We start from the raw sequence: 23,583 nt of genomic DNA, 5'->3' as shown, positions 1-23,583 counted from the left end.
AAGAAGTCATGAACATTCCTTTGATCGGTCATTTGTGTATTCCAAACCATTGGAGCCATTTGTTCGGGCTCCGAGCCGACTGCTGGAAATACACTCCTTTGGCAGACGCATAAATTCCTTTGTCACCTGGTCAGCGGCTTCAAAAGAGTTTTGTTGGTGGCAAGGACCACCTGTAGAGCTGACCAGGCTGGATCCTGTCTGGGCATTGGCATATTCATGCACTGCAGAGAATTTGCTTCAAGAGAAGCAAACTAAAAAAAAAATTAGAGGGTGGAATGGACCTAGGCAATAGTTGTTACAACTCTAACAAGCAACCATGCTGTTTAGACGTTTGATTATTCAAGCAGTGAGGGAGATGAGCTGCGAGATGTCAATGTTACAAACGTAAACACGCCATCTGGATGCTGTATGTGAGTGATGCTCTTGGCTCCTTGGATATGTTGTCACCATAGCAACAGAAGGAAGGCGCCAACAACAGACTCTCTGTAGACTGCTAACCTTCCCGTGGGGGCTCATCAATGACAACAATGACTTGTTAAATATTTTGGCGATACCAGAAAAAAAATGTCATCACTTCTTATCGAAGTGGAAATGGCGGAATATGGAGCATTTCCATATCCAAAGACTTGAGCAGCTTAAGCGAGATAAAGTGTCCATCACAGATAACAGTCGCAAGGAAAGCGGGATGCATTTCCATAAAGTTTCAAGCGTGACATTTCGGTAATGCCACCTTTTCATCTGTTCCCGTCACATCTTTTTTGGAAATAATTTGCATCATCATATCGCTCTGTATGTGTGCGCGCAGGTCTTTCGGCGTCGTGCTGTGGGAGATGCTGACGGGAGAGGTGCCCTATAAGGACGTGGACTCCTCCGCTATCATCTGGGGAGTGGGCAACAACAGCCTGCAGTTGCCCGTACCGGACAGCTGCCCTGACAGCTTCAAACTGCTCTTGAGGCAAAGCTGGTGAGCAGGCGGAAAGATAACCCAAATGAAGTTGTTTTTTTTTTAGATAAACGCACACGAAAAAAAAGCTAGGCCATTTTCTCTTGCCATATTGCTGACCAATTCGGGTTTCTAAATAGGAATTGCAAACCAAGAAACAGGCCTTCGTTCCGGCAGATTCTCCTGCACTTGGACATCGCGTCAGCGGACATCTTGTCCACCCCGCAAGAAACCTACTTCCAGTCACAGGTATGACTCTAATACACTTGGAAGACGCCACATTTAGATTGAGATTCAGATTGCTTGATTGATCCCTAAAAAAGGGAAAATCCTCCAGTCACAATCCGTCCAAACAGAACGGGAAGCCTGGCGGGTTGCCTGTGAGCGCCACTGAGATTTAAAACCAGTTTTGGATATCAAGAACATATTCCTGCTCCTCTGAGCAAAAAAGGTCATCTTAAAATTGAGAAAAACATTCATTAAAGCTGCTTAATGTAGAAATTTGACCAACAATATATTTACAATAGCCTTTTTATTTGACCATTTATGACTCATACATCTAATTAGCAGATTATCACCTTGGCTGTTCACAATTGATACTCCTGTAAGCCTCTGGCCAGTAGTTTTCAGACTTAATTTGGGTTCAAATTCCCTCCCTGCTGATGTGACGTCATGCGCATTGTGTACATGAAGAAGAAAGTGTGCAGTTTCATTTTTTGGCCACACGTGGCAGTAGTGATTCGAAATTCTTTTTTTTTTGCATTAAGCAGCTTTAAAATAAAAACAAGTGAGCTTTAAAAAAAAAAAAAAAAAAAAACTAACAAAAATCTTTTTTATGCTTATTTAATACAAACTACAATTATAATGGAAATGCTCTTTCTTTTCATTTTAATTCATTTCATACATGAGCATTCCGGTTTTATTTATGTAATGTATTTTAGATTAGTACTTTACTGTTGGGAACTATAGTTTACACTTCTTTATTATACAATATTCCCACCACATTTGCCGTACTGTTGATGAGTGCACTGTGTAGCCTCAAGTAGCAACAGAGGGCACTCATCCAACTTTTGATCTTTCCACATAAAAACACTGTACATATTTTACTGGACTGACTGATAAACAGCTTATAGCAAACATTTCTATTTCATGCTGAATTTCATCGTTACTGAAAATTCATACGATCATTTCATTTTTGACAACAGGTTACCGTGGTAGATTTCTAGTGCCCGTACACCGTGCAACCATAGACTCTATTTGATGTCCCTCGGGATTAATGAAGTAGCTCCACACAATCTTCACCGATAAAATTTCTCCCTAGGCAGAGAAATACAGAAAATAAAGCGGATGCGCGCTCGTTCCTCTTCCATTGTTTCTAGCAATGCCTCATTCCTACTGATGAGTTCAATATGGCGTAGTAATTGCATTTTCCCCATTTTTAAGCGCACTTCTAACTCAAAATTATCTCTTCAGCTAATTACAGAGCATCCCATTCCCCTCCATTGTTTGTCTCCTTCCCACTGATGCTTTCAATTACCCCTGTTTTTCACAGTTTCCCTAATTTTCAAGTGCAGAAGTAATTCCAGTGCGTCCCACTTTTACGCAAAATCCCACTAACAAGAAGCATCTTAATGACAAGTGACTTCCTAAATGTTTATCCACGGGAAAAACGAGAGAGCACTTCCATTAATAATTGGCTGTCAAAGGCGTGACATTTTGTTTCCAGTCTGGTGCGGCTACATCAGGGGGCCCCCTTCTGGCCTCCCGGGAGCCGCCTAATGATTGAGCTTCCTTTGAGCCTTCCTGGACGTCGCTGCTGTTATTTCTTTGTGTTTGTCACGTTTCCCGGCCAACGCCCGTCATTTCAAACCAGTCGAGTGTGTCATAGCAAAAGCCACGCATACTGCCTATTTCTTTTAAAGGTCACGGCGCAAAATCTCCATCAAGCTCTCGCCACTTATCCTTTATTTCTCCCCGTCCTCCATCCGCCACAGTTTCTCTCCTCTACTGCCCCATAATGGGTTTTTCTTGTGACGTCGAGAAGAAGAATTTGCCGCTGCTGGAGTGTATTGATTTCTTTAATGGTGTGGAGCAAGGAAAGGGCCTGGCGATATTGAAGGGTGCACATGCAGTCCATTAGCTTAATAAGAAGAGCATCACTCGTGCACAGAAAGAAACACGCGCACGCGTATCTGACCTCCACGCTACGACGGGTATCAAATAACGGCCGTCACGATTCACTGTCTGTCTGTGTTTTTTTGTGTTCACGGCCTGTCAGTTCATGTTCACTTTTTGCTCCCTGAATATTGATTTGTCTCCGTGATGCAGATGTTACTGAAAAGATGAATGTTATTTTAATGCGTTTGTATTATCGGGCAATTTAAGTGCGGTTCAGGAAATGTCCTCGTGACCTAGGTGCACTGATTCGATGAGTTTTTTGTTTCTTTTTAGGCCGAGTGGAGGGATGAGGTCAGGCACCACTTTGAGAAGATCAAGTCGGAGGGAACGTGTCTTCACCGATTGGATGAGGAGCTCATCAAACGGCGCAGGGAGGAGCTGAGGTCAGAACGTGGAGCACACCACTAAGGCAGTGTAGCCACCGCAATATGTAAATACATGCCAAAATGCAGCCTTTAAAATAGTAATGATGCTACAGTATGTTTTGATTAGGGTAAAAATTATAAGAATTTGAAAATTTTCCATGAAACAATGTGAATTTACAAGTGTTTTACACACACATAAGGTCTGACAAAATCAATGTGTTTATTCATAATCTTTAATAATGCAACTATTTTTTTAAATACATATGACCCAGTAGGTTAAATCAGTTCAAAATTATTAATTGTAATAATTCTAATAAATATAAGACCTTAACAAAAAAAAATCAATTTAATAATTTCACAAAATAGAGGATTTTTGTAAAAATAATTTTAAATATATTACTAAACATCAATAATATTAACCATTAAATAATAGTTAAAATATCCTGAAATAGAACTTAAAGGGATACTTGACTCATTGCACAATTTTCATCAGTGAAAAGTTAATATTTTGTCTACAATTAATGTGGTAATTTCATTATTTTTTATGTACACTTAATATCTTTAATTTTTCTACTTGCTGTCGACTGATGATGACATCACCTGTGCTGAGGAAGTAGATAAAGACCAATCATGGCTCACCTGTTTTCCCGGTTTGGTCAGCAAACTGAGCCGTGATTGGTCGTGATCTACATCCTCAGCACATCTGATGTCATCATCAGTCGACAGCAAGTAGAAAAATTACTTTTTAAAAAGGTATTAATTGTACATGAAAAATAATGAAGTTACCATATTGATTCTAGACAAAATATTAACTTTTTACTGCTGAAAATGGCTCAATGAATCAAGTATCTCTTTAAAAATCTATCAAATAATGAAGCATTTAATTATGAAATCCATACGTTAAATAATTTTATAAATTATATCTGCTACTTGTTTATATGTTCAATAAACAAACAAAACAAACAAATACAAATACAACAAATGGTTCAATTAAATCCTATTCAATAAATAAAAATATCAAAAATATATAAAAATGAAAAAGGCAGTTGTTCATAAAGTTCTTAGCACCTATAAATCAGCACCATCACTGATTAAATCTAGATACCACAATCATCATTTCTTCCATCATACTACATAATGACATTTTCCTCCAAACAGACATGCACTCGACATCCGGGAGCACTACGAGAGGAAACTGGAGCGAGCCAACAATCTGTACATGGAACTCAACGCCATCATGCTGCAGCTGGAGCTCAAGGAGAAGGAGCTGCTCAAGTACGAAAGCTCACCTCACATCCAGATGTCACCGCAGGGAGCAAACTGTGACTATTTACTGTGTGTGACCTCAGGAGGGAGCAGTCGCTGGACAAGAAGTACCCGGGCTGCTTCAAGCACCACAGCTCTAGACAATCGGCCTCCTCCAACTCCATGGAGAAACTCATGAAGAAACGCAACGTGCCTCAGAAGTTGCCCGCGCACAGCAAGAGGTCAGTTTAGACACGCTCAAGAAAATACTTTTCTTTCATTCTCGCAAGTGCATGTTAGCTATGTGGCTAACTTTGACTTGAATCAAAGAAGCTAAAAAGTTAAAGCTAAAATAAAAGCAAAAAATAAATTAAAAATTAAAAATCAAATTGCCCCAACCTTTGAAGACAACTGGAAGGTGTTTGCAGGGTGATACTGACACCTTGTGGTATTTTACATGTATTGCTAGAAGGAATGTGCGTTGATAAAAAAAATTAAAAAAAACGAAGGGAAAAGTACATTTTAAAAAGTTATTCTTTTTAGAATATATATAATGATTTATTTTTGGAATATTTTGACTTTAAACCTGTAACTATACAATTTTTGGGGGAAAAATGCAACATTATTCTTGTCATTTTATGGAAAAAGTATTTTATTTAAAAGACAAAACTTTTAATAAGAATTTAGTTGAACATTTGCAGTGTTATTCTTGTAATTTTATGCACATAATCAAACATTTTTAAATAAATTATTTAATAAGAATTTAATTTAAAAAAAAATGCAATATTAATTCTAATAGTTATGACTAATGTAAAAAGTATTTAAAAAAAAGTTTGAATATGCATTGTTATTGCAATGTTACAATTTCAACATTTTTATCTAGGATATATTTTGTTTTTTCTTGGAAATACAACTTCCTTTCTGAAATATCAAGACTTCAACCTTCAAAATATATTTTTTTAAAAATTGAACTGAATTTTCACAATATTACAGCTTTTATCTTGTTTTTTTTTTTCTTCATGGTGGGCCAAAACTTTTGTTCTTGTAGGTATGCGTTTTGACAATGTTTTGTACATCTCCTCTAGGATCCGATTAATCTACCAGCCAATTTAATCGACCAATATTATATATTGTATTTTTTTTTTTTTAAACATCCCCCCAAATTTTTTTTTTTTTAATACATTACAATTAAAAAGTACTACTGTAAAACAGTCAAATAATATGCCTTTAATTCATATCTTTATTACTGTGATTTTATTCATGATATATTTTTTAAATGAATCATCCAGTGAATCAGTTATCAGAATTTCATTCTTCCAAATATCGGGTCTCAAATATCCAAATCGGTCGAGCCCAAGTCTGTTACGTCAGCCTCAAATTTGTTGACTGAAGGGTGCCCCCTTTGTCTCCATTAGGCCAGACTTACTCAAGTCCGAAGTCATCCTTCCCAAACTGGACTCGTCCATGACCCAAGTGACCATCCCCAGCAAGGGGTCCACGTCGCCCGGCCGCTCCCGCCGAGGAAAGCCTCGCTACAGGAAGGCGGGCAAAGGCAGCGGCAGCGAGCTGGCCCAGCTCAAAGCCACCTTGTCTTCCTCGTTAGCCATGATCAGCGCCACCACCTCCGTCCCCAGCAGCAAGCAGCGTCTGGACCCCAGCGCCGCGATCAGAGGCCTGCAGCACGACCTGCTGCTCAAGAAGATGTCGTCCTCCAGCCCCGACCTCATCTCCACCACGCTGGAGGCGGAGGGACGTAGGAAGTGCCAGACCCCGCTCGGTCTGGAGGACGGCGGCCCCGACGCCGGCCCGGACGCGAGCGCCGGGACGGAAGAGCTGGCGGAAACGCCGCCACGCAGCGACACGCCCAGCGAAGACGCCGCCTCCGTCCCGTTGGCCAGCAGTCCCGACTCGCCGTGCGGCAGGGGGGCGGCGGCGGGACGGCCGTCGTCCGCCGGGAGTCCCCGCCTTCCTCGGGATGGCGAGGAGAAGGAGGAGGGCGCGGTGATCACGCGCTCTCCCAGGAGTCAACGCCTCACGCCGTCGGCGCTGCTCTACAGGGCGGCGGTCACGCGCAGTCAGGTGAGGTGGCGGGAAACGGCCATCGACAAGATCAAGTCCAGAGCTAATATGTGGATTTTGATTCATGCAAAAAGGGCTGCCAGATAGATGCAGATAGATGCACGCTTCTGAAATAGCAATGAAAATGTTTCATCAGACGTCTGATGACTTCTCCAAAATTCCCAGAAAAATCACAATGTCTCAGCACTTTTGAGCTATTTTTGGAACAGTGTACAAACAATAACAGTATTGGTTTGGCGCCATCTGGTGGCAACTTGATGTCAAGAAAGTATGTTGGAAGGATTTCCATCATTCAAAATACATATTTGTACATGTCCCCTAATACGCTGTCGTACCCAAACCCAATTTCACTGAACAGTATGAAATTCAGTCGATATGTTGACCATGAGTAGACCCACAAAAAGTTAGTCAGCTCTAGTTTTCAGTGGTTCAGTTATTCCTATTTTGCACCGGTTGCAAGACTTTTTGAATGACGGAAACTTGTGAATGTTTTCCACAGAGACGCGGCGTGTCGTCGGAGGAAGAGGAGGGAGAGGTGGACAGCGAGGTGGAGCTGCCCAGGAGATGGTGAGCGTTCGAAAACATGCATGGAATGTGTCAATAATTTTGGAATTATTTCACTCGGATTGATGTATTTACGTCGTTCAGTTTATGAGTAAGCTATGTCAGCGTCTCCCAAGCGGATCGCGTACCTGATGCGGCGTCCTTTTTCGCGTCCATCCCCAGGCGGCCGGCGAGCATGAGCAAATGCCAGTCGCTGTCCACGTTCAGCTCGGAGAACCTGTCGGTGTCGGACGGCGAGGAGGGCAACACCACCGACCACTCGCACAGCGGCACGCCCGACGTGGTCAGCACCAACACGGACGAGCGGCTGGACGACAAAAGCGACGACCTCCTCTCGCAGGGCTCCGAGATCCCCGCCGACCCCGCCGCCTCCGACGGCCTGTCCGAGAAGGAGGCGGCCGTCCGCCACGTCAGGACGCAGCTGGCCACGCACGAGCTCAATTACGACGAGGTGACTTTGGGGTCCTTTCCAGGAATAAAGATGACTTGACTTGACTTGACTTGACTTGACTTGCACATAGGACGCCAACACTAAAATATCAATGTATTTCCCAGGCCTGACGTGTGTTAAGTTTGGTTAAGTCTTCGTTTATGTTAAGCACTCAAAAAGTGAATCATTACGGAGTTTAATAATAATTTCGGCAGAAACAATAGTGACCGTTGCAAACAGGTTTGACTTTAGCCACAAACAGATTGGCTTTAGCCACAGGTGCTTTTAATCAACAGCTCGGTTACCTGCCAGGTGAGTCTAAGCACCTGTGGCTAATGTCAATCAAGTTTAACTTTCTGGAATCTGTCCTCCTAATTAATGCGCATGGTCATTTTTTTAAGACATAAAAGCCTTGTTAAAAAGTACCTTACTCCAAATAAATACTGAGTGAACTATATATACACGTTTTTGTAAAAAATATATATACCAATATACTTTATATAAATAATACTTACTGTTCTAAAATTAATTTGTTCAAGTACAGGACTCCGCTGTACTAAACACCTGGTACTCTATATATATCGGTATATTAATAAATATCATAATACAACAAACATCATTAAATCTTCTCGTCTTTTAAGGACAAATGCTGCGTCAAAATAAAATTTAATGCCTTGACTGGTAATCTGCAGATGCGGATACAAGGCCGTTATTAGCATACTGAGTAATAACATTTATATAGTATTTGTGGGAAAAATATATAGAGAAAAATACACATACAATAAACACTACTGCTAATTTGTACAAATCAAGAACTCCTCTGTAATAAATACGTGGCGCTATTTGCAGTTGTGTAAAATAAAATCCCTCGCCACAATTTAAACAACTATTTTATCTGACAAGCATCATTATTTCTTTGTGGAAAATCTATGTATGTATTGAATAATAAAGGCATTGTCTCCAATACAAATGCCTTGCCCTAATTAAGTATTCACTGTAAAACACCCCGCAGACTACTTCGTGATCGCTAGGCATATACAGTATTTAAAAAAATAGCATCATAAAAATTAATTTTTAAAATGAAGGGACTCAACTCTAATGAATGCCAAGGGCCTGGAATACAAAATAACTTATTGAATTTTTTTTTTTTATAAATTGAAGACGCTAATAAATGCTCTAATGACTAATGAATTGATTGATGATGATTTGAGGAACTAATGCTGCATTCGAGGATAGTCGGAAGTCGGACATAGCTTTGTTCATTCATTTGTTCATTAACACAACGTCTGTGACTCTTATCTCCCTGCATTAAGTTATACGGTCAACTACTTAACTGCATGGAATGCTTATGAAATAAAATTAAATAAATAAATGAAGCAAAACGGCGAGAACATACGTTTGCTGGAAGGTCAAAATTAGTTTTGAGGACCAAAATAAAAACAATTTATCACTATCCGCCATTTTGGTTGTTTACTATCGCCTCGAACGCTTTCAGGTCGGAACTGGGGGGAAAAAAAAACAACTCGGATGTAGCCGACTTCCGACAGTCGTCGAATGCAGCATCATCTAATAAAAAAATAAATAAAAAAAGAACAGAATAGAAAACCCTTACCCCAAAATTAACACTGGACCCCCCTTCTCCTTTTCAAGGTTCTGTACGACGACTCGGACTGCGACAGCGCCGAGCTGGACCACCCGGGCTGCGTGGAGCCAAGTCAGAACTGGTGAAAACCACGATCAGACCAAGCCCACCAAGGCAGGACATGAGGACTTTATGAGCGAATTCAACAATGTGTGTGTGTCTGGTTTCTCACTGTTTCAATTGACGGAATCCTATCAGGTTTTTTTTTTTCTGCCTAATTATGCACTTGGTTGTCTATTTATTTATTTATTGTGTTAATGTTTACATTGTGTCGTCACGGATTACTTTGCCATTTTCTACGTGTACATAAAGAAAAGACGCCCATGTAAAATGAACAAATTTCTAACACGTGAGATTGTATCGTTTAAAAAAAAAAAGGTGCTGACATTTCTACTTGTTGACAACATGATGCTATTTTTTCTTTGTTAGTTGAATGTATCTTTGCTTGCGCATCCCAACGCAGAGGAACAAAAGAGTTGTGAACAAATAAGCAGCAATATGTCCACTCAAGTCTTTAGCAGCATTTACTGGACTATTTCTCTGGATGTATATACTTTTTTTAATTAAAAAAAAAAAAAGCATGCTTCTGATATATAAATATTGGATATTTATGGTTTACGAGGCAGCTTTGTAAGGAGGGACCACTGAATGAGATACAATAAAGATGGCTGATTTTTTTGCAAAGTGAGGTATGCATAGTTATTCCTGATCATCAAAAAATATGATTATGGTTTACTCAATTATGACTTACAAAACCACCCCTTAAATTATAAAAACTGACATTTTTGTAAGGAATCGATGAGTACAGTACTGGATGTAAAAACGTTATAGCAGCAAAAAATAAGACTACAACGCCCTCTAGTGGATCAAAATGTATTTGCTGCATTAGTGTCCAACAGACATTTAATATCTAAATTTATTTCATATTTGGTGTTCAATACAAATGACACACAAGTCGATGGAGTGTGTGTTGAGAACATTTCACATTTTTATTTCATTTTTTTAACAAATTTGTGGCACCCAAGAACTACAGTCTCAGAAAAAGAAAAAAAGTGCACAAATGTCTTTTTTTTTTCTTCCTGCAAATAATCATAAAAATCCATAACTGAGCAAAGCAAAGAGCAGGAAACTAGTGTTAGCTCACAACCCCTTCTTTGCCTTCATTTTGTTTTCTTCTTAATAGCCTCATATACGTGTTGCAAGTTTCCCTCCCCCTTCCTCCCGCCCTCCCATCCTTTGGTAGTTAAAAAAAATATTTCATCCATTTAAATCAAACATTTCAACTTTGTCTTTTTTTTTTTTTTTTTAAGTATATAGCCGTCTTTACAACAAAAAGCTTTCCCCGTCAAAAAACCCTGACAAAAGACCTCCCAGCCCAGCAAAAAAAATAAAAAATCAAACATGATCCCGAGGAGGGGAATGACAACAAAAGGGAGCGTATCAGTGACCGAGCGTGTGTATGTAGCTACGCTCTAACGTGTGACAAAATACATTTTTCAGGGAATAAAAGAATGACTCTATTCTTCTTTCTGATCCTTTATTTGTGTCTTTTTTTTTCTCCAAAGAAACCTACGCTGTACACAACTAAATCTATATTTTTTTTCTCCGAAACATGGAATCTGAAAAAAGGGATCAAGACAAAAATATAGATTTTAAAAAACAAACAGAAAAAAAAAAAAAAAACTCAATTTAAAACCCCATCTCCAAAAAAAAAACAGGGCATTAAAATCCTAGTTGAGGGGTGGACTAAAACAAAAAAAATAAATAATTACGGAGGCTGTGGATGAAGTGATGCTAACAATAAAGGAAGGAAGAGGTGTTATATAGGTGTAATATAGATTTTTTGTTGTTGTTGTTGTCGATGGTGGTGAGATGTAGTGCAGACTGGAAGTCTCATCAGTTGGCTGCCAGTCCGGTGGCCTCCGAGGAAAGTCTGGAGTGGGACAAATGCACAAACATACGCACACAATGCATGGTTGGACATTTTCAACCCGCCAGCATTTCGTCAGATTGAAAAAAAGTTGATTAAAGATGTGTCAAGACAATATGGGATCCATTTTAGCTCGACATAATAGTAGAGGGGGTGCGCCAACTTTCAGGATACTGAAGGGGTAACGTGTTTATATAAAAAAAATAAAAATAAAAAAAAAATAAAAAAAAATGGGAAGGACATTCAACATTCAGTGTTAAATATAAGGAATTAATACATTTTTTAAAAATGTCTATAAAATTTCATTTTTAACTGCTCATGGGTATGCTAGGAAAGGGCGTTTTGGTGGTTAAAAAAAATGGCTATTTTTTCCACAAAAGTAATTAAAAAAAATAATCCATAACGTTGGTATCTGTATACATTATACTGCCCCCTAGTGGCCAATGTACAGTGCTGGTAAATCCACTAAAACACCACCGTTTTGTTCATTATTCGCCATGCGTCTTCAAAAGTTTGACTTTATTGTAGTTTCAATAGACAGCGGCTGACTTTACATTTTATGTACAACAATGTTCAATAATATGTTACTCAAAACAATCATGCTAAGTCTTGGATGATTTTTTTTTGTTGTTTTTTTTTATTAAGTGGCATTTTACAGTGGTTCAAGGTATATTTGAGCTGCCGGGAACTACAGTGGGCTAACTACATTTGTCTTTTTTTATTTTTTATTTAAAGTTCAGGGGTGGCCCACCAGTCAGAGTCTAAGAGCAACAATTCTTACTGTGTTACTAGAAAGAATAAAGTGGAAATTAGCTTACCTAAAGGAGGACACAGGAAGTACTATAATTGTACGTCTTTGGACGTGATTATTAATATATATAATGTGAGGTGATCATTTGTTAGTTTTTGTTGTTTTTTTTTGGGGGGGGGGTGATTTGTTTAGTGTAAACAGTACACTGTTTTTACAATATTTTTGTCATATTACAGTATATATTGAAATACATTTGTATGCTATAAAACATACCTAGAGAATATTTAAATAAGATATTTCTACATTGTCGATTTTAGTGATTGTGAGAATGGTCTGATATGCAACCCCCGCGATTATTGGTGTGCTTTAGCTTCAGGTGGTAGTCCATCAGCATTACTATCATTAACCACCTTTCATCATAATGATATATTTGACAAACATTTGGGATGAAGAACTGATAATATTGTTTGACGATATTGCCACCATACAAACCCCCCGAGATGTTACTGCAGCCATAAAACCTTCAGTAACTTTCCTGCAAAATGACAATATAAGAGTTAGCCCACTGTAGTTCTTGTTGGCTCAATTAAACGTGACTGATAGTTTTTAAATGTGTCATTTTATGATGATGATGAACAGTTTGCGCAGGAAACCTTTGAATTCACGGTGAGACCATTTGTTCAACGAGCATCTTCAAAGCGACAGTAGTGGACACGTTCACCTTGGCATCATCATTTCCCAACGGAAATTTTGTTTTCAACTGACAACAATTTGAAGTCAACCTGAATTGCAATCCACCAGACGCCACACAAACATGCTGTCAATCAATAAATTCATACACACGACACGTCTACCTACACAATGTGTCTTGGGTGCAATAGAGAAAGTCGGCAATGGTGGCCAGTGAACTCGTAGTGAGGAACACAGACTTTCAATTGTGATGAAATGATTGAAATCAGGTTCATAGAAACAGCCATGCCCCTCCAATTAAAAAATAAATAAAAATAAAAAACACAAGCTCAACTTGATTTGATGGTGTGAATACCTGAGCGCGGACTAAAGCTCCTTTATGTACATAACAAAAAGCACTCGCTGTCATCGTAGCGACGGACGGCTAAACAAATCACACTAGCGCAAGCGTGACATCATCATCGGAGAAAGAGCCGCTACCTGAGCACAGCTTACACACGCACACACAAAGAGGGAGAAGGCTTCGGCGGACGCATCCGCTCTGCATGCAAAAGTCACTTGGATTCAGAAGAATAATCCCACTTGACAGGCAATCGAGTCAATATGGCGGCAAACTGTGTTTGTGCGTGCGAGGTTGCAAAATTCTGGTTATTTTCAAAATTGCAAACTTTCCATGGGAATGGATGGAAAATCAGGAATGGATTCAAATGTGGGTAGTAACACTATTTATTTCTTTATTATTTTTTGGATAATTTTTTTTCCACTTTTAATGTGATACACTGGTTTTACTTGAGTATTTTATTTTATTTTATTTTTACTTCAACCGTACTGTTATATTGAGCTACATTCTACTCGAGTCACCTCAAAGACTTTGAGCTCGTGACGTTACATGACTCTTGCACACATCAAAACGGAGCCAGGCAGTCACATGACCTCATATCAAATCACGATTATATGCAAAATGCGAATTTCTTGTGTCGGGCCAAAACCTTCTATAGCACACTTTGGTCAATTTCTTATTTGTTTATCAAATCTATACGTACACTTGTGGGTGTTAATTTAACAAATGATTTATTGACCAATCTGAAGTGTTGACAGTTCAAGTGTACCTTCGGCGGACCATTTTGAAGAATCGTTGGTGTTAACGGCACAATATTGTTTCGCTTGATAAATATCTGGTGCTCCCATCTTTGCGTCTAGTCTTGTATTTGGATCAGTTACTTGTATAAATCGCCAGGATCCCCCGCTGTGAACTTTCCAACCATTCATCCATCCATTTACCCAAGCGCTTATCCTTTCAGACTCGTTTTAAATTTACAGCTAGCTTGCGCTAAGCTAAGATAAGCTAAGCAGTGTGAGGCCAGGGTTTGTCCCGTCTACAACATTCCGAGGCGGCCACCTCCAGCCTGGGCCACTGATATCGCTCGACACAGTGCTCCAGCTGTGTTGATTGAGCTCGGCAGGAACGCATTTTAACTGCATTTGCCGTGTTGCGCCATTATGGAGGCGCGATATCGACAGCAGTGCACTGGAAAGACCTGAAGAAACAGCCAAAGAAGAAATAGCTTCTTTTTTTTTTTAAATTAACTAATTAATTTCAAAGTCATTTAATATGTACTAGTGGATGAATTTTTAATGATTGTAGTTTTAAAAATGGCAAAAATTAACGACAACTTTGTATTCATATAATTTCTAGTCCCTGATCGTAAAATGGTTGCAGGAGGGCGGCTCTCAATGGTATTTAGGAGTGTGACGATATATCGATATTGCGGTAAATTGTGATAATTTGTCTCCCGATAGATTATCGATACGCCTACGCAAGTATCACAATATTTGTAGTTAATATACAGCCACTCCATCGTTAATTACTTATGGAGCAATTACTTAGCGGGCCGCTAGGGGGAGCACCTCATAAGAGTGACGGGGAAATATACGGAAGTCTTCAGATGAAGAAGACTCATGAGCTTACTTTTACTTGTGTAAGACATTTATCTGTCCAGCAACTGGCTAAGTTTGCATATGTTTCTATGAAAAATGTGGATTATATCTTCAATTTTAAAGTTTTGAAACATTTTGTTTCAGCTTTTTGAAGCACACAATTTCTGAAGGATATTAATAATGATTTAATTGGATTTAATATTTAAGTAATTTTATTTTATTTATTTACTTTTGCAAAGTTACACAAAAATGTCAGTTTATAAAATGAAACAATTGGCTATGTAACTGACTGATATGTTGCATGACAATGTTTAAGAAAGACAAATTTGTTCACAGAAAGTGCTCTCTGTTCAGAATACATTTGTATTTGTTAAAAAAATTAAAAAAAAACACTGAAGAAGACACCAGTTTTAATATTGTGTTTCAGTGATGTTACAAAAAGAAACTATTTTCTCAATGAAAAAACATGAGTTTGAGTCTTGAGTAGTTTTAGCGTAGATTATCATGGATTTATTACCTGACCAATATATCGATAATCATATCGTACCATATCATATCGTGAGTTACCCAGAGGTTCCCACCCCTAAATGGTATCGGTCACCGCCTCGAGTAAGAATACCTTAAAATAAGACAAGCATTGGCACGGATGCCATCATTGTCAGGGTGAAACCGCCACTGCATCAATTTGAGCCAGGAAAAACCCTGGACACATGCGATGAAGTATCAAAGAAAAGGGTGTCTTGATCCAATATTGATATCTGACATCTGTCCAATATCAGCCACAAAAAAAAATAAAAAATAAAAAATCGAATTTTAGCTATTATAAGCTTACTTGAATACAACCATTCAGAGAAACCAACATGTGTTGCCCCTTTCCATTAAATGACTCTCAATTTCCACTTGATTCCAAAATCCTCCAGCGTATCGTTCCCATGGAAATTTACTGTGAACTTACCAGAACGCTTGCAACGCAGTGTGTGCGCGTGTGTTTAGTGCACGTGGCCAAAGCAGGTGTAGATAGTTGGACGTGTTAGTAAGGGGAGAGCCGTCGCCGCTTGGACTTGGAGCCCAGCTCGGGGGCCATTTTGGGCTCGGGGTTGCCGGCCCCGCTGACAACATGGAGGGCCAGTAGAGGCAGGGGCTTGAGTGTGAGGAGACTGGACACACAGGCAGGAGAGGGGTCGGAGGAGGAGGAGGTGGAGGAGGAAGAAGGAGGAGGAGGAGGCCCAGGAGGTAACAAGGACAGAGGGATGGAGGCTGAGGGGGGCACCACACAGGAGGAGGAAGCAGAGGAGGTGCTAGTAGTAGTAGCAGTGGTAGTAGTAGTAGTAGAGGTGGAGGAAGGGCACGGGCTGCTCGGGTCGGGGTTCAAGGAGGAGGAAGAGGAGGAGGGAGGAGGAGGAGGTTTAGAGGACTCTACACTGTAGAAAAAGAGACAAGGAGAGAGAAAGAGGGACAACACAGTCGGGATGGGTCACAGGGCAGGCTGGTCAGTGGGCAAATGGCGGAGGACAGGGAGGCTTTTATTTTATTGTATTTTATTTTATTTTTGTTTCTTTCACGAGTGGGGGCCACGAAACGTCAGCGTGTCATGTTGACCAAAACAAGGTTACAGGCCAATAGAGCTGAGCAATTTCTGGTATATTGTTGTCCAACGAAACACATGGAAATTCAAATTTGGTGCTGTTTCAACTCAACACATATTAATTATATTGTTTAATGTTTTACATATAATATGAATTGTTATATATATGTAGAACCAGTATTTTATAGTTTCTGATTTCACATTTGGACTATTTTGTGTATCAGAATAATTTTTATTAACATTGTAACGTAAATACGTATAATACACATTATATTAGTTTTTTTTTTCCAGTCAAAATTTAGATGCATGTTTTTCATTGGACAGGGCACGAAAGCTAACTGCATATGAGTTAATAATGGCATCCCACATTTCCACCCAGCAGTAGAGTTCAATTTGCCACATTGTCTCCCAACTGCCAACAAAGTAGATGGTGTTCGATTACCAGAGTAGGTCATTTTTGCCAACTGATGCAACTCAGCTGCTGCCATTAGATCATTTACAGCACTAAAAGGCTCAATAACTGACTAAGATTCTACCTTTGGCCATAATGTGATGCAGGATTTGAGTTAAGGTTAAGCCATTTTAAACTAAAGAAAAAACTTTTCCATAGTCAGAAGTGGAAGTTTGATGCCGTCAACACATGCATTTGTTAATTCAGTGTGTGCGTTCAAAGAGGAAGAGTGAGCTTCGCTAGCATTCATTTAGAATGTAATCTATGTTATAAACCAATCAGCCGAATTACCATAAATAATCAAACGGCACATTGTGATGAAAATTACGACGACACTTTTTAATCAGTGTTTTTTTTCTTCTTCATTATACAGTTTTTGGCAAGTGCGAATTATACCTTTAAAAAAAAAAAAAAAAGTGCGAATTATACCCCAATGCAAAAAATTACATTCATCGCAGATTCCCAACACTGGAATATTTAATTTTCTCCACAGGTGATCCTGAAAATGTTTGTCCCCAACGCGACTGTTCTGAACTGAATTTTACTGCTTGGTGGAAATGCGGCTAACCCTTGATTCAATTGACTGACAAGCGGGCGTGTGTGCTGACCTGGCGTTGATGAGGTACTCCGCCAAGCTGATGCTGGCAGGCGAGCCCGTGATGGTCACCTGTCGGTCGGTGGAGCCGTCCACCGGGTTCGCGATCTTGATCTGGGCGCCTGACATTTGTCTGATCTCGTTGATCTTGGCGCCCTGGCGGCCGATGATGCAGCCGATGAGCTGAGGAGGAGGCAGAGCTTAAGCGAGAAGTACTTCAACGGACTCTCTAAGATTTATGGATGAAAGCAGACCTCGTTTGGAATTTTCATCTCATTAGAACTGGTCTGAGCGGAAGTGTCAATTCCTAAAATAAAAAAAAACATTTTTTTTAAAAGAATGCCATATTTTAACAACACGAAAAGTTGCCATACGCGGGATCTGGATGTCCATTTTACGGCACGTACCAGTGAACCCTTGGTTGCTGTGTGCAATGGGGAAGGGGCTCGGCTGCATAGCCAGCTGGTGAAGTTTGGTGAGCTGTGGAGAGATAGCAGCAGAGGAAGACTGTGAGAGGGGGAGAGAGGAGGAGGAGGATTGGAGGGAAAACAAGGATTGAAAAGGGGAAGGAAACAAAAACAACACAAATCAAAGTCAGTTCAAAACATACAAGTAACATCTTGAAAGGAAGGACGGAGACTGGATTTTCTCTGAAGCATTCGAGTGACAATTCATTTTCCAGATTTTTTTTTTAAACTGATCATTCTTAAATAAAGAAAGACTATTGCAAATACAACAAACTAGTGCTACAGTTTCAAGTGTTCGATCAATGTAAACACAGTTATAGAGCATGTGTCACTTTCAATGTACATGGAAACAGTCACACAGCACCTGTTGTGTAAATCCAGCATTGAGAACACTGAACATTTGATACAGCTTTCATAGTGTGCATGTGGTCCAACATAGTGTCCAACAAACAAGATGACCTCGTTGTGACAGCAGTCAAAAAGAGGAGCTTCTAAAGATGATGAAAAGTGGAAGGATGCTTGAGCCAGGTAGGCAAAAGAAAATCAAGTTATGGGGGAAAAAAAATGTGATTACTTAAAGGAGCAAAAGACAGAGAAAGCAGCAGAGCAGCAGATGGTCATTGATGGACCCGTGGAGAGTCTGGACAAACACAAACAAAAGCTCAACACACACGCAACCATTTTAGACAGTCAAATCTACATACTTAAATATACTTGGAATTTTGGGGGGGAAATGCTAAAAGAAAAAAAAGAAAAAAAAAGTTTACAAAATACTGCACTTTTTAATAACGTCTGTGTATCTTTAAGAGGCGTGGCCTGGTAGGGTGGCATAACACGGGAGAGTCAGCGTGAGCAAAAAAAGAAAACCTGTGGCTGACAGCAGCTCCTGCCCCCACATGCAAGCGCACTAAAATAAGTACAAAGTAAAAACTTGCTTAAAAAGATTGATTTGGGCACGAACAATTATCCACAATATAGCGCAGGAACACCACAGTTGTCAACTTCTTTTAAAATGTAACAAAACGATTATCCTTGAGAATTGATAAAGTTGATTGTGCCACTCAGCCGGGAACAGTTTTTTTCTTTTTAACATGATCTCTGAATAATCAAGATTTATAGAAAATGGATAGATGGAGCTTTGCCTTATATGAAGTCACTATGCTAATGCTAAAACCAAGCTAATGATAGGTTATTATTTGTGCTCTGACCTTGAGCCCAATGGTTCAAAGAGCCAGCAGAGAATGGAGACGTGCATGTGGATTGTCAATTTTTGACAGGCACGATTCAATTCCTCTGCTTGACGAGCTGTCAATCACCGCGTTAGAGGAACTGAATCAACATAAACAATGACGCCATCTAAAACCAAAAAGTCCTGTTCCCGCCTAACAAGTGCAAAAGAAAGGGGGCTGGCGGTGTCATGTTTGGGGGAAGGTGACATGACGAAGGGAATGGGTGGTTTGGGTTGGGGGGGGGTTGGTCGCATAAACGGAAACTTGACTTACATCTGGCTGTGGAATGGCGTGCTGTCCTTGTACGGCATACGCCTGAAACAAATGAGAACACACAACTTTCACAGGCCTTGCATCGCACGCCGGCTAAAGCTAAGAAAAAGACCAGCAACAAGTCTTGTCCAAAGTCTCCACATTTCTTGCAAAGGAAACATCTTTAGGGACATGAAAGAGAGAAATGGAGGGAAGCCAAAGGAAGGAGTAGCTTACTTCTAAGAATTATACACATCCACACGCGACTGGTAAATCAACATGGCGCGTACCTGTCCGCCTGCGAAGATGACGGGGGATCCCGAAGGTTTGGGTCGGTAGGGAATTGTGACGCCTTTCGGGGGAGACTGAAGGGACATGCAAGACAGATGTATGAGCACCTCGGCTGACAAATAAATCACGTTACAATGACACCTCATGTCGCTATTAACAGAGTTTCCTCAAATTTGTGGTCTGCTAAATGTCAATTCATCATTGGGTGTGTCGAGTGAATAAACAGCCTGAAGCACTAAATTAGGCAATATAGTAAATATAAATATTGCTCCAGTATTGACAATTATTTTATTTGTATTTTTTACTGAAAATAAACATCTTCCCTAGTGGAGTGTCATCCTTACCTCAAGCATGACCACACAAATCTGCTTGACGCACTCGATGATCGACTGGGGTGTGCCAGCTATGCTGATGGCTCGCTCCGTAGAGTTGGGCAGCATGTCGCCTGCCACTTGGACCTGAGCACTGGTTGACTGGCAGCACAACAAATCGAAAGGGAAGTGAGTGGGGTGGTGGTGGTGGGGGTGAGGTCATATGCTTTTGTTTGGCTTCTAAAAGAGGACGCGTACCTCTCGGATTTCTTTAATCTTGCAGCCACCTTTGCCAATGAGGGAGCCGCATTGGCTGGCGGGCACAACAATGCGGAGGGTCACTGGGGGCTTGCTGGTGGCTGTGCTGTTTGTCATCGAGCTGCTGATGTCCTGGGGGCACAGTTTGGTCCATTTAGGGCAGTGATTATCAAACAATTGTGTCATGAAGGAACGTTTATCAGCATTTTTTTCAAGAAATCTTTGGGTTAAAATGTTTTATTTTTAAATTCCCTCCAATGCCTTTACTCAGTGTTAAGTTGAGAAACACCGATTTATGGAATGCCCATGCACGATTATTTAAGCTGGAGCCCCACCTCTTCCAGTTTATCTATGATCATGGAGAAGGCTTTGAAGATGGCGGTGGTCGGCCCCGCCAGAGTGATGATCCTCTCGGGACAGTTGCCCTCGGAGATGTTGATGCGCGCACCGCTCTGAGCGGAAAAGGCACAAGCGAGGACGTGAAAAAAACAACCACTTGCCAATTAAACGCGTCACATTATGATTATTTGGAGGAAAGGACGTGCAATGAAGTCACCTCTTCTCTCATCTTCTTCACAGATTCTCCTTTCTAAGAAGCAGGACATTAAAGAAAGATTTAGGAGCAGAAAAACACATTACAATGAAATTTTGTGCTGTGAAGACTTACTTTTCCAATGATGCTGCCAACTTCCTGAAATGACAAAACAATAATGTTTCACCATATACTGGGCAAGCAAAAATAAAAAAAAAATAAAAAAATGAATAATTGATTATGTGGAATTCAAAATTAGCATGACAACTATGCCCCTCAAGAAGAATGACTCCTTTCATGAGAGGCATCTACACAGCCAAGTGAGACCTCATCATGGCTTTCTTGCAAGCAAACCTCCATAAGGACATTCAAACACTACAGTGGTGTCCCAATATTTTTGCCTGCTCTCAGTAGTGGTTAACTTAAAAAGTTGCCAGCGTCATTCAAGTGAAGAAGATTCATAAAGCAAGCGCTCATTCATTTCGCATCCATTCTAACAGCACTGCTACACCTTTCTCGTCATCAACTGTACCAAGTCAATACCATGACTCATCAGACCGGTCCCTGCCAGAGGGGAGGCGTCATTGTGGTGAAAAACGGCATTGCGTGCTTAGACCTCACCTTGCCATGCATGAGCAGCCTAATGGTAAGGGTGACATTGAGCCCTCCTTCAATCACACCGGAGTCCATAGCTGCAGCGACCGTGTGTGGACCTTCCGTGCCGAACTTTGGGGGCTGGGGGACTGGGGTCTTTGGTCACAGAGATGATCTGGAGGGTGGGAGTGGGCGCAATATGTCACACATGAAGATGCTAACAGTCAAGCAGCACGAGTCATTTTTGCGAAAACAAGACAGTTGTTCTACTTGTCCATGGCCTCAATCGTAGAATGGTAACACTACTAAATCCACTTTTGCTTCACTAGTAATAATGTAGTTGTCCAACTTTTAAGCCAACTATGAAGAATGGAATATAGTAGTGGAAGGATGTAGTGGACCTTTTTTCTCATCCTGCTAGTGAGTTGTCTTCCTAGTGAGGACAAAGAGCGCACTACATGATGGATTTTTAAGACTATCGAATAAATGCTCAAAGGCCTTCCAAAGTTCGGGCAGACGCTAACGTGAAAAGCAGACCAAAAAGACTCACAATCTTAACTCAACCTTTAAATGACTTTTGTTCTACTTTAAAAGTGACAGCGTAGACAACACAATCATGTTTGCGTAAATCTAATTGGAAGTTTGGTAAGTAAAGAAAGGGGAAAACGATTACACGGCAAACACCACCACTTGCCGGCTAACAGTTTCGTCATCATTAGCAGTGTGCCAAGTCGGCGTCGGTTCCCTCAACAAACCATTTAAAAAAAAACACACACACACACACTTTTATTTAAAGTCGTCGTGCGCATTTGCTATACAACTTAAACGTCCCCTAAATTGGTTAACGGTGTTAACTTCGGAATAAAGTACTCGCATTTGTATAAATTTGCATTTTGGAGGCTCGTTGATTTGGGGGTTGGGAGGGGGAAATGAATGGAGCATGCGCACGCTAGTTAGCAATGCTAACTACCAGCTTATATTTTATTCAACATAGTGACATTTTGGTTAATAGTAGCTGGTCTATATGTCAAAATAGACGCTATTCATAACCATTTTGGTAAAATAAAAGATTATTTGGACTTCAAACAAGCGCTAAACTTGACGTTTCCGGTGACACGCTAAGCTAACAAAGCTAATTTTAGACAGCGCACTTGCCGTGGCCACCTAGGCCTACTAGCACGATGCTACGTTAAACTAAGCTAAGCGCGATTACTTTCCGCTTCTTCGGATCACAACAACACGGACAACAAAAACATCCAAATTCAGAGGCCGAACTTACCCGGCTCGTGCGCTGGAAGGTGGCCGGGGGATGGGTTGGGGTTGTGAGGGTAGAAGGGGAGAGGTTCGGGAGGGTAGAAACCCAGGGGGGGAAGAGTTTAGAAAGGACTCGGGGGAAGAGGGAAGCGTGATGTGAGATCGAGCTCCACTCCTTTACACAAAGACAACAACATGGCGACCTCCGAACTTTCCCCTTTCACCCAAACCGAGCCCACATCCTGTGTGCGACCCGCCCAATTAAAAAATAATAATAAACAGTTTAATATTAAAACATTAAAGACACGTTTAGAAAATGTAAAACACACAAAATATATGAAAAGAAATAAATAATTGTGCGTGCCGTTGTGGGGGGTTGTTTTGTTTTTGTTGTTGTGAGACGTTCATGTACGTTCGTAAAAATTATGCCAACGTTCAACAATTTCTTTATTCTTTGAACTTATATGTTAATATGACTCCTAACAACGGCCAATGAAAAAATACACGCTTTTAAGAGACAAAGTGCAGAGAAATATTATAAAAATGATATTATACAAAAATAAAACGTTCTAGTTTGTGCTGAGACGTTCAGTGTACATTCATAAAAATCAGCCATAGATATATGAATTACGAATCAAATCGCCTCGAAATAATTCTCAAATTATAAAGATTCTTGATTACGTATGTCAATATGACACAAAAACAACAAGGTATGACAGTTTAAAAATAGAGATATTAAACATAAAACCCACATTTGAGAGTCGCAAAGAATATATTTTTCTTGATCGTAGAAAAATAATCTCACTCCATTGAAAAAAATAGATAGGCCTACATAATGAAACCATTAGACCCTCAGAAGCCGACTGAGTGTTGATTACTCTTAAAACATTCTTACAATAAAAACAAATTGTTAAATAATTTGACATGCGTTTGAAAGATGAAAAATAGAGAATGAACATGATGAAATTTACTGAGATGCACATGGAGCCTTCAACAGCAGAGATGAGAC

At 40.2% G+C, this 23,583-nt stretch overlaps 2 protein-coding genes across 6 annotated transcripts in view; one reads left to right on the top strand and one right to left on the bottom strand.

The window, feature by feature from the left end:
- Positions 1 to 10,130, top strand: part of LOC144023308 (mitogen-activated protein kinase kinase kinase 12-like) — a 35,771-nt gene extending 25,641 nt beyond the window's left edge. The window contains exons 6-14 of the mRNA XM_077528592.1: positions 806 to 964; positions 1,084 to 1,192; positions 3,395 to 3,504; positions 4,645 to 4,761; positions 4,836 to 4,973; positions 6,147 to 6,810; positions 7,310 to 7,377; positions 7,537 to 7,825; positions 9,455 to 10,130. Of these exons, the coding sequence (XP_077384718.1) occupies positions 806 to 964; positions 1,084 to 1,192; positions 3,395 to 3,504; positions 4,645 to 4,761; positions 4,836 to 4,973; positions 6,147 to 6,810; positions 7,310 to 7,377; positions 7,537 to 7,825; positions 9,455 to 9,532 (1,732 nt within the window). The 3' untranslated portion in view covers positions 9,533 to 10,130. The remainder of the gene's footprint in view (positions 1 to 805; positions 965 to 1,083; positions 1,193 to 3,394; positions 3,505 to 4,644; positions 4,762 to 4,835; positions 4,974 to 6,146; positions 6,811 to 7,309; positions 7,378 to 7,536; positions 7,826 to 9,454) is intronic.
- A 280-nt stretch (positions 10,131 to 10,410) lies between these two features.
- On the bottom strand, positions 10,411 to 22,907 carry LOC144023310 (poly(rC)-binding protein 2-like). 5 transcript variants are annotated; one of them, XM_077528597.1, is made up of 13 exons: positions 22,600 to 22,868; positions 21,348 to 21,495; positions 20,862 to 20,885; positions 20,751 to 20,783; positions 20,530 to 20,646; positions 20,195 to 20,326; positions 19,970 to 20,098; positions 19,625 to 19,699; positions 19,356 to 19,397; positions 17,794 to 17,866; positions 17,641 to 17,693; positions 17,400 to 17,569; positions 10,411 to 11,379 (listed from the first exon to the last, which is right to left on the bottom strand). In XM_077528597.1, the coding sequence occupies exons 2-13, from the start codon at positions 21,414 to 21,416 to the stop codon at positions 11,343 to 11,345; spliced, it is 954 nt and encodes a 317-aa protein (XP_077384723.1). In that variant the 5' UTR covers positions 21,417 to 21,495; positions 22,600 to 22,868; the 3' UTR covers positions 10,411 to 11,342. The 5 variants fall into 5 exon arrangements, with proteins under 5 accessions (XP_077384723.1, XP_077384722.1, XP_077384720.1 ...); XM_077528596.1 differs by having other exon boundaries at positions 17,794 to 17,893; positions 22,600 to 22,856; XM_077528594.1 differs by lacking the exon at positions 10,411 to 11,379 and adding an exon at positions 15,149 to 16,176 and having other exon boundaries at positions 22,600 to 22,907.
- Between the last annotated feature and the right edge of the window lie 676 nt (positions 22,908 to 23,583).

This window comes from Festucalex cinctus, chromosome 8 (genome assembly GCF_051991245.1).
Source record: "Festucalex cinctus isolate MCC-2025b chromosome 8, RoL_Fcin_1.0, whole genome shotgun sequence".
In the NCBI taxonomy this organism is placed as follows: domain Eukaryota; kingdom Metazoa; phylum Chordata; class Actinopteri; order Syngnathiformes; family Syngnathidae; genus Festucalex; species Festucalex cinctus.
This window is presented reverse-complemented; position numbering and strand designations above follow the sequence as displayed.

Coding starts and splice junctions, on each gene's coding strand:
- LOC144023310 (XM_077528593.1), bottom strand. CDS start 21,416: ATGGACTCCGGTGTGATTGAAGGAGGGCTCAATGTCACCCTTACCATT. Junction 20,886..21,347: donor GGCTGCTCATGCATGGCAAG/GTGAGGTCTAAG, acceptor TTGTCATTTCAG/GAAGTTGGCAGCATCATTGG. Junction 17,570..17,640: donor AGATGAAAATTCCAAACGAG/GTCTGCTTTCAT, acceptor CCTCCTCCTCAG/CTCATCGGCTGCATCATCGG.